We start from the raw sequence: 10,525 nt of genomic DNA, 5'->3' as shown, positions 1-10,525 counted from the left end.
GGTTGAATTCCTTCAAATATGACAGTATTGCCTTGCCACTGTGTGCTGAGGCAATGCACTATAATGTAAACCAGCAATAAAACTAACTAGTCTGTGCCCTTCTTTCACATGTTAAACTCACAAAACCGCTAAAACCAACTTGTGAAATACCTTATAAGGTATTACAGACAGCTGAAAACATGCAGTGTGGATGCTTGCTTGGGAGAGGTTCTTCCATAACATGGGCCCCACCACTGAGAAAGCCCTGCTGGGTGCACTAGAAGAACGTACTACCTTAATAAATCAAAATACAGAAGAATAGCTCTTTTGGATCACACTGAAACTCTCATTTATTCTCCACAAGGAAACTGCACAAGCAGGTCATGAAGGCAATAGCCTTTCCCCAATTCGTACCCAAGCAACTGGCATTCAGAGGTATATTGCTTCTGAACATGGAGGTTCTGTATAGCCTTTGCAAGAAATAGCCATGGATAATCTCTAGAAATCTGACTAATCTTCTTTTAAAGCCATTTAAATCAGGAGTCTTTATGATTACTGGGGGCAGGAGTGTATCATACATTAATGATGCATTGTGTGAAGAGGTGCATTCTTCACTGAGTGATGCAACACTCTTGGATTCTTCTGGGACATGGAGAAATTATATATATATCTCCATCTCCACACCATACATCATTTTATAAACCGGCTACTACAGAGAGCACGACTTGCCTTGCAGTTCCAATGGCTATAGGAGATTACTTCCTTCTCACAACCTCATCCTTTCCACACACAAAAGGATGCAATTCATCTCTGTCCCTCTTCCAGTGACTGTAAACAAAGAAGGAGCAAGGAAAATGCAAAGTAAGCACTGGCAGAGACATATGCTGCACACAACAGGATGGACTTAGCTTGCAAACAGGATGGATATTTTGCTTGCTTTCAGAAACCTCTAGCAAAATTTATATTTGTACATAAAATCCGCTATGAACCTCATCATTATCTTCTGTTATTATCTTATTTTTTTAACATAAAAAGTACCTTTTCTCTGCTTTCCATAATCCACCTCCACCCACCCCCCAAAATCTCCAATTAATTATAAGGTTCTTCTTTACAGCTGCCACACAGACACCTCCCTGCACCTGATTTTGGGAAGATGGTGAAGGACTCTTTAAGCCAGGCTGAAGCTCAGCTCTACTCCTACTGCAAGAAATTTGAGACTGTTATGCCAAGCTCTGTTGCAGAGGTAGGAGACTGGTGAAGGCGCCTCTCCCACAACTCCCCAGATACATGATGGCTGATTGATACATTAATATGTGGCATAGGCATAGAGGGGGGAAGTCACTCATACCAGTGGTGTTGTTGCTGCTATCCATCAGGTCCCCATGACACTTGCATAATCCTATTCTTCACTATATATGTCCTAGTTTCAGGCAGTAACTGGATTTCCACCCACCCCCCACCTCCGTATGCTAATAAAGTATTGGAATTTCAGTACTCAGGAACCACAATAATCCCAAGGCAAAATACCAAAACAAAAATGAAACAGAACCAACTCTTGGATAGGATCAGGCAGGCAGCAAAAGGCAGCAGGTTTCAGAATATCTTTTTATTATCATTTATTTTTCTTTAAGTAAACGTTTATAAAGGCCTTAGCACTAGCATTCCACAGCCACCCCCAGCCCAGAGGATCTCTGTGGAAGGAGTGCAGCTGTGAGTACAGAAGCAAATGCAAATAATTTCCTTCCCCTTTTCCCATCAGAGTTTTTATTCACAGCTAAATTCTGCAACAGTATAGCTCATCTTTAACCCACAAAACGTCTGCTTCCTCAGTGCTTCCCGGCTGCAATTTTAACTCTTATTTTCTTAAAAATAAAATAAATCTACCCCATAGGAAGCATATATCCTGTTAGGTTCTCTGCACAAACCCACTGTTCAATGCAGTCAAATGTAAAGAATTGGTTCAATTTGCAGGATTTGTTTCATCTTCTTCTAAGATATTTTAGTTCAGATGTGGCTGCACCCTACTTATGATGACTCAGCCTCCAGTGCACTAACATGGTCGCACAGTCGACTGCAGGAAGATGTTTCTGACCCACTTCTCCCTGTGTCTTTTCAGCAGCCTCTTAGCCCTGCAGAGGAGAGGAAAGTCCATTTGCTCATGAGCAAACATGGCCCAGAAAAGCTATATCAAGTGACAAGCAACACCAGCGGCAGCAAAAACATGGACTTGGTGTTGCAGAGGGGGCAGATTGTGGCTCTCTTGCATGACAGGGACACCAAGGGCAACACTAACCGATGGCTGGTGGATAGTGGAGGTACGGTAAGGGTTGCAACTACACACCTAAACCTTTTATTTGCTACCAAGGACCTTGCCAGCTCAGTACTTATGAAACAGATCTCCCTGCCTTAGGGGGTGACAATTGCATCTGTCATGATGAACTCCTGCACTTCTCAATGGACTGCTACACTGCTGTTCATGGTAATGGGATGCCTAGGCGCAGGGGTGCAGCTCATATAAAGTAAGGGAGCCCACTGAACATACTGGAGGGGGGAAAGTCTTCAGGCACCTGTGGGGTAGCTGGACTGAAGCATGCTTGGTGCTCCCAGAAGGCTCCGTGTGTATTGTCTAGTGCACACATTACCGCAGAAAAAGAAAGAGCAGCAAGTACATGGCCAACCCTGTCTCAGCAGCCACCCTGCTGCAATTGTCCGGGCCAGAACAACAACGAAAAAGGATGACTAGCTGAAAAGTGGGAGGCCAGCTGCTAGTGGCAAGTCCATTAAGCTCAGGGGACGGAGAGGATGGGTGGTGGCTGGCCTGCAAACTGCCTGCTCCTTGTTTGAGCCTCAATGAGAACAGGGTCAGAGAATATCTACACCTTTTCCTTTCTTCCCAAACCTTCCTTTTCCTTTTTGCTTTGTGTCCTTTTCTGAATACTGCTCCTCTCTCCACCCCTTCCTCCTTCCTCTTCCTGCACTGGTTTTCCTACCACTCTATTAATCTTTCTTTGTACTTTCCAAATTAAACTCCTTCCTCCACTTATGCCCCCACCCCATTGCTTCCAAATCCTCCCCTTCTCACAAGTTCCACCTTTCTCTGTCTTTGACTTCCTTTATATAATTTGTTTCCGAGGTTATTATACCCTTCATCCTGCACTTGTTTCTTATTCCTCCCCACCACTCTGTTCTTCTTTCCTTCCACTAGTACAAACCACACATCCTTTCTCTCTTCCACACAAGAGCTGTGCCTTTCTGCCTGCCTTTTCCCTCCCCGCCCATTACAAATCTTTCCAATAATGCCAAACCCTTTCATTCTCTTCACTGTATTTATAGTCCACCCATCAATCCAAATTACCAAAAAGAAAACCGCTGTACCCGATGAGAGGACCCTGCTGCTCAGCTTGACCATAATGGTTTTATGTGCCCTACAGGACCAAGAGGTTATGTATCGCCTGGGAAACTCCAGCCATATCATCTAGTCCAAAACCAAAAACCCAGAATGCAGGTGTCAGTCCCAGGTGGTGGTGGTGAACAGATGCATCAGCCATACAACTTGCCCCAAGCTCCCAGCCCAGCACTTCATTTCAGGACACAGGCTTTACATGTGAGTAGAAAATTTCAGCAGTGAATCTTCTTTTAATTCTTTTCATTCATTTCTTCCCAGCATATTGTGGCATAGATACATGTGTACATGGCTGGGCAGTGGCAGATGGAAGGCATTTTGCGGTACTGTTGGGTAGATCTGTATTTCAGATACATGCAAACTTGTGCAACCATCCCAATATAATGTGGGTATTATGTTTAAAAGATGATCTCGGCTGGTGTGACAGAAACTTGGAATAGCATAGCCTTGGAATAACCCAGCTACATGGTTTGTGGCCAAGGCATTTTGCTGCCTGAGGCAGAGCAACCAGTGGTGAACCTGACCTCCTTGTGTGGGGTCCAAGTCAGCACTGCTGCCCAACAACATCCAGAAAGCACCAGGCCAAGGAAGGCTGACCTGGCTACTGCTGTGCCATAAACTTCAATATGCCTGCCTACCTCTCCATGATATTCTCACAGCTGAGACATGCACCCCAGAGGGGTAGCCTAGTTTACCTCTGTTGCTGGGCAGCCCTTGTTTCTCCCTTCCCCTTTGTGTGGCATATGTATGCAGTTTTAACATTCAATCTCTGTGTTTTCCTCAGGTAGTTGCTGGTTATCCATTCGCAGCCAGGAGCAGTCATGAGGTCAGCTTGCAAGCAGGTGAGCCAGTGACTGTGTTGGAGCCTCATGACAAGAAGGGATGCACAGAGTGGAGCCTGGTGGAAGTGAATGGCCAGAAGGGCTACGTGCCTTCCAGCTACTTGGTGACGGTGCCTATCCCAGAACCACCTGGATGGGGCTCACCTGCTTGGCCATATCCAGCGCCGCAGACATAGCCATAAGGAGGTGCTCAATTTCAGAAGTTAGCTGTGCTGTCACATACCTGCCCTTTCCATTTCCTCCATGAGACTTTTCATATTATGCAGTGAACAAAGAGGCAGGCAAAGGGACCAGCAGTTTTGTGGATTGACATGAGTGTCAAGGAGGGATTCATGTCCTGCACATATTGAAAAGGTGTGATTGGATATGGATGTGCGGCTTCTCATAGTGGCCTGATTTTTTGAAATTGTGTTTTCTTAACCTAACACTACTAGGATAAGATTCTTCCACAAGTATTTTGAGGGAATGTTCTCATACAGATGTAGCCTTCGGCTCATCACTGGCTTTACTTGATAAAGGGATGTTCACATGTGTCAAGTAAATTACAGGGACAACAGACTGATGTATTCATTCCAGGATAACCATCGCAATTGGCATCAGCAGGCCACCTAAACAAAGAGATCGTGTGTCACAGGGCAATTGAGCGCCTTTTTTGCTTTTGTTGAAGTGATGTTCTCCTTTTGACACAATGTTAGTGGGGAAACAGCCAAAGAAACTGGCTCAGTGTTTTCCACTGATGTGCATGGTCTGCCACCTCCAAAGATGCTAAGCCCAGTCCTGATCTCTGATAATAAATCAGCTTTAATAAACTAGGCAAAGGTGCTGCAATATATGTTTGCTGGAGAGAGAATCATAATGTATTTAATATGTAGCCATCCTCTGATAGGCAAGGAGACATATCTGGAGCAAAGTCAGATAACAAAGTCACAAGCGAGAAAGCATGTATGCTCTAGATAACTTTTATCTTTGGGTGTGGAGTAGTTGTCTACCTCTAGGAGAGAATGCAAAGTATTATGGGGTTGTGGAGCAAGTCAGATGCCAGACCCTAAGGTCTGATTCGCACAAAACATTACGAATATGAGCTCTTTAATTCTTTTTAGTTTGCTTTCCTTCAGAAAGAGAAGTGAAGGCAAAAAGAAACATGAACTGAGGTCCTTTTCCAGGCTTATGAACAATATAACACAAGAAGCAGATGCAGATTGCTGCATGGGGCAGAGCTGCCAGACTAGCTTCCTGGGCAGGTGGGTCTGTTTCTTACTGAGGGAGAGAGAGAGCTGGCAGGGAGGTCAGCGGGGTGCAAACACACAGGCAGAAATCCTGGTTTGGCTCCACAGGTGCATTTCTACTGTGCTGTTTTACCACAAGCACAGAAAAGAATAAACTAAGAATAATGATAAGAATATCATCATCCATTCTTTGGTGCCGATGATGATGATGATTTCGTACTTGCCCTTCTCCATAAGGTCTCAGGGTGTGTTATAATATAGAAATACAAGGGGTGGGATTCAGCTAACAAGCCCTGTAAAGTGGAAGTCCTGTGCAAGGACTTCTACTAGTGCAATGGGGCTTTTCTCCCACTCCTCTCCCTTCATGCCCATGTGCCCCCCAAAATTGTCTGGGGGGGGGGATCTGGAAGAATCCCCCAGAACATTGTGCAAGGGGAGAAGAGGGGAGGAGTTGTTCTATCTGGCAAGCCAAAATGCTTGTCCTGATGGAATGATCGCTTTGGTGCAATGCTGAAACCCTCTCAAGATTAAAATCAGTTAAAGCAATATACAGTCAGAAGAATAGGGTGAGTCTTTAAAATATATATCTCAAGTATCAAAGGCTAGGATACTGAGTGTGTCTTCAACATAGGCAGGAGAACTTGGAGCGAGGGAAGCCATACCTGTGAGATCACCGTGGCCTACAGGTATGCCTAAATATAGATGTACTTTCCATGCCGCCCGTCAAAAGAATATGCTCATCCTTCCCACGCTCATGTCTTCACGACCATCTCAGAACGCTTTTGGCACCAGCATTGAAAACTGATGTCTTCATTGACCTGAGCGATCAAGACTATGTGAAACATTTAGATGTACTAATGCTCCTGTGTGTGGCTGATAATGCAGCTTATGCTGTTTAAAAATTTAGCAGGGGCTCTTCAGGTGTAGCTCTTGAAAAATGCATGGGATTGCTCTTTGATGTACAGCATTTTATGTGAGCTGGAGGACAAAGGAAGTGGAAAACATTATGTTGTAACTCACCCTCAATAGAAGATCCCTTGGGTTTGCACTGCACATCCCAGTGCATGGGCAGAAGTCGCTCCACTTTGTGAGAGGTTGGTGGGATGGCAGCCAAGCTTGGTCTTCCTCCTCAAAGCTTCCCTTGGTTTTTTAAAACTCCAGTTGCTATTCTGTGTTCACGTGAACCTTGGCAGAAGAAGTAAGGTCCTCATCACAACACTAATGGGCTATCCCAGTCATATGAATTGAGCGCCAAATGTCTGAATCTTACATGCGGCAGCATCTGCAATCTGTGGATTCACCTAAATAAAGTGATGGATGCACCAGTAACCACGGACGATGAGCCTGCTCCAATTCCTGTTTGTACGGGCTGTTTCCCTCCTGCAGTTATGTTTAAGGCACTTTATATTTACAATGGCTGTTTTGCACTGCATTGATTGCAAGAAGTAAAGAGTTGCTCCTCTACTCAAAGATGGCTTTGAGTTTTGTTTTTTAATTGTGAGTTCATATTACTTGTGTTGCATCCATGCTTACAAAACTGTTTCTTCCAGTAATCATGCCTGCTCCATGTACCAGCAAGTTCAGAGTTTCACCACCAGGTGGCTCAGCTACCTCATTTGTCAAGTGAAAACGTGCCAGACAGTCCTAGAACTGGGTGCTTGCCTTACGCTTTGGGTGCTGATTTATAGAGGGCAAAATTTTCTGCTTGTTATCTATTTCTCCATACGTAGGATTTTATTACTTCTTCAGAGAGTCTTATACTTGCTTCTAGTGAACCACCTCTTAGTGTAGCTTAAAGGCTGGTTTTCAGCTGTACAGTATCTAAATGGGAACAGAATATTATGCTGCATCTACCTGGTACTACCAGCCCTAGGTAGTACCAATGCCTCTTGCAACAAAGCTGGTGTAAATTCATTGAAAGGGAGAGCTGGGGGCTATGAGGGAAATCTAGTAGCCACTACTAGTATAAGTAGTGTGAGAGAGCAGGGTGGGGAAGAAGCAGAGAGGGAGGATGCTGCATCTGTAAAGCCACAGGTGGGTGTTTCTGATAATAGATGTGACATCAGCATGCAGTGTACATGCCTCTTCAGTCGCCCCTGAATCACTACAGCAGAACAGGGTGCAGTACAAAGTCATATGTAGAGTGACCCTGGGCCATGCAAGGAAAGAAGGAAGGAAAGGACAGACAGGAGAGGAAATCTGTTGTTCAGAACACTCCGCCATAAGTAACATCATAGCCCCCTTCCCAGATGCATGATATCAGGCTAGGATGCTTTATAGTGTAATAAGATTCAGTTCAGGACTATTTTGCCATCTCTGCTGAGTTATTCTTGCAAAATGCCATCGCATTTACCATTAGGGTGAGCAGACACTCAAGATATATCTAGCATTATTGGCCAGTTCTGTGGATCAATCTACAGCTCCCAAAGTCAAGCAGATACTTGGACCCTTGCATAGGTATGTGTACCTTTCAGGCTTCTGACAAACAGGACAAGGGCTGCCAAAATGTAAGTGAGACTCAAATCTCATGTTTGTCTCAGGGCAGGGGCTGCATAGCAAGTGTAGGGTTTAAGTCATCGTGCCCATTTGTCATTTTGGGGAATCTGTGATCGGGTCCCCCCCCCCCCACACACACACACAAACAGCTGTCTCTTCCACTCTGTCACCCACTTGTGTGTATCATACAGGGTTTCAAATGAAGTTGGCTCATTCTATACCTTATGATTAAAAGGTATAGGGTGTTGTTTATAAAAATGAATCCTACCTGACAGGAATGTTATGAAGATGGAAAATAAATACAAGTCGCAATTCTCTTCCTATTGAAGGTAATGCAAAGGCTCCTTCTGAGTTTAATGCAGTAGGATTACAGCCCAAGAATGTCAAATGCACTATGTAAGTAGGTAGCCATATAAAATGGCTCGGCCACAAATGTCTGAAAGCACCTCCTCCCACAGACCTGCCTGAGTTAAGGCCAGCAGGGAAGGGTCTGTGCATAGTGTCATCACCTGCTGTGCTTTGAGAGAAGGTGGCCATGAGAGTTCATTTCCTATGGAATGTGGAAGGGCCTCCCTTTCGAGGTGCATCTTCTGCCATCACCGAATGCTTTCTGATAATTGGCTAAGATGCACCTCTTTGGTTAAGCAGGGGTTTTTTTCAACCTTGATATATTGCTTTTCCGTGCTGCTCTTTTGTACATTTTGCCCTTGTCTTAGTTGTCTTAATTGTGGGTTGTTGTTTTTTTGTAACCCTTCCTGGGACCATTTGGTGAAGGGCAAACCATAAGAAATAAAGCAAATGTGTCCAGGTTGCAAGCCAGCAACCCTTAAAAATCTTCACGGGAGAGCGGAGCTTTCAGCACCATTGACCATAATTTGGAAAACTGTTAGCAAAGTGCTCCCTAGGATACTGGCACCACTAGGTATACAGTACAAACATTTCTGTGTCGTCATGCCTCACTGATGATAATCTTGTAGATCCCCTTGGTCAAGAAGATGATGACCACATAAGGCAAACATTTTTTGCAGTTTCCTCAATAGGGACAGTATGCTGGGGAAGGAGCAGGAGGAGAATGGAAAGGGATCCCTTTCAGGTCCCTCTCTGCGTGGCCACCTCCTCCTGCCTTCTCTGAGCTGGTCACAGGACTCGGGTCTTTTCCAGTCCAGGCGGTTGGAAGAATAAAGGGCAGCATGCATGCCTTTAAATAGCTTGGCAAGGGCATACCCTTCCGTCAGGAATGCTCTGGCGGGCTTTACTGGAACGTGTTGTGTTTGTAATTTGGAGGGCAGGGGATGGTGCAAACAGCACTGGAGGCTGGGACAGAGCCTGGCCCAGCTGGTTCGTTCAGCTCACAGCCATCAGGACAAGGTTAAGAATCTCTTACTTCTTCACACTTAGCAGCATCTGTTGCTGCCCCCCACCCGGCTTCAGAGCAAGGTCGGGGCAAGGGTAGATCAACACTCCTTTCTGTCTCCCTCCAGCAATGTAGACTTTTAGCAGCCCAGAAGCTCTCCAAAGATACTACTAAGCTGCAAGAAGCCAAACTGTCTACTTGTCGGCTTAGGTTTGCTGCCTGACTCAAGGGCACAAGCAGAAAATTTATCCTGATTTTGTGCTAATTAAAGGATGGCTTATAAGGCCTCACAAAGAAGAAGCCTGCAAGCTCACCATGGGTGAAAGGGACATAAGCAACCACCAGGGTGTGACATGGCATCTGACTGTGTAGATGGCACCTGGTCAAAGAGGGAGAATGATGGAAGTGGAGCAATAAGGCTGAATTGCCAGTGCTAAGTGCATATCCATCAAAGAAGGCAAATATAGGCCTAGTAAATTTCTGACATGTTGGATTTGATGGACCATAAGGTCACTCCAAGTTATGTGGAGCCTACGAGCAAAAAAGAACACACATCAGTTTCCAAGCATATGGTGGCGTTTGCAGATGATGTCCATGCATTAAGGTTCACAATACAAATACAGTGTGTTTCTTGGGGTACTTCCACACAGGTGTTTATTGTGGGATGGGTGCTCCTCATGCGTGCCCACCTCCTTTGTTGGCCACTGGCAACCAGCAGTCAGAGCAAAGCAAAATGTTATGCCACTGCCTCCTTTTTTAAATCCAGATCTACCCTTTCTGTTTGTCTCTCTTTTTAACTGCCAATGACCAGTTTGCAGTATCTGAATGACCCACTTAGAATATGAAGCCCCCATCTGGAAGGACTCTTAATGTACTGAAGGGCACACAGGATAAACCCAACATTCAGGGCCAGTATGAACAGTTGGCATAATTGGACAACTGTTGCAGGCCATGGCTTGGCAAGGAGTATCCCATTCACCAGCACCTTTTGTTGCTGCTCCTCTTCTCCCTGCTACTTACTTTCCTACCTACCCATGGTCGCCAAGTGAGTGAGCAGATGGCAAGGGAAAGTACCACTGTCTGTCTACTCAGTTGTCTACTCCCCCCAGATATGGCAGTATCTATATATGGTTAAATGTAGACAAGACTCATTTTTAAAACTGGAGATGGAGGGAGTCATGTTGGGTTTCCCCATCCATCATCTCTCTGGATCCTTTTTTCGTCT

The 10,525-nt window shown here is 45.1% G+C and overlaps 1 protein-coding gene across 4 annotated transcripts in view; it reads left to right on the top strand.

Annotated features, from left to right (window-relative positions):
* Window positions 1-6,920, top strand: part of ARHGEF37 (Rho guanine nucleotide exchange factor 37) — a 46,621-nt gene extending 39,701 nt beyond the window's left edge. For 3 of the 4 annotated variants that reach the window (XM_028717575.2, XM_077924449.1, XM_028717577.2), the window contains 4 exons: window positions 1,094-1,222; window positions 2,096-2,294; window positions 3,411-3,583; window positions 4,167-6,920. In XM_028717575.2, the coding sequence (XP_028573408.2) occupies window positions 1,094-1,222; window positions 2,096-2,294; window positions 3,411-3,583; window positions 4,167-4,400 (735 nt within the window). In that variant the 3' untranslated portion in view covers window positions 4,401-6,920. The remainder of the gene's footprint in view (window positions 1-1,093; window positions 1,223-2,095; window positions 2,295-3,410; window positions 3,584-4,166) is intronic. The other variant, XM_028717576.2, reaches the window with a different exon arrangement.
* The last annotated feature ends 3,605 nt before the right edge of the window (window positions 6,921-10,525 follow it).

The sequence above is a fragment of the Podarcis muralis genome, chromosome 2 (genome assembly GCF_964188315.1).
Source record: "Podarcis muralis chromosome 2, rPodMur119.hap1.1, whole genome shotgun sequence".
Lineage (NCBI taxonomy): Eukaryota > Metazoa > Chordata > Lepidosauria > Squamata > Lacertidae > Podarcis > Podarcis muralis.
Note: the sequence above shows the minus strand (reverse complement) of the source record. Positions and strands in the feature narration are given on the sequence as shown.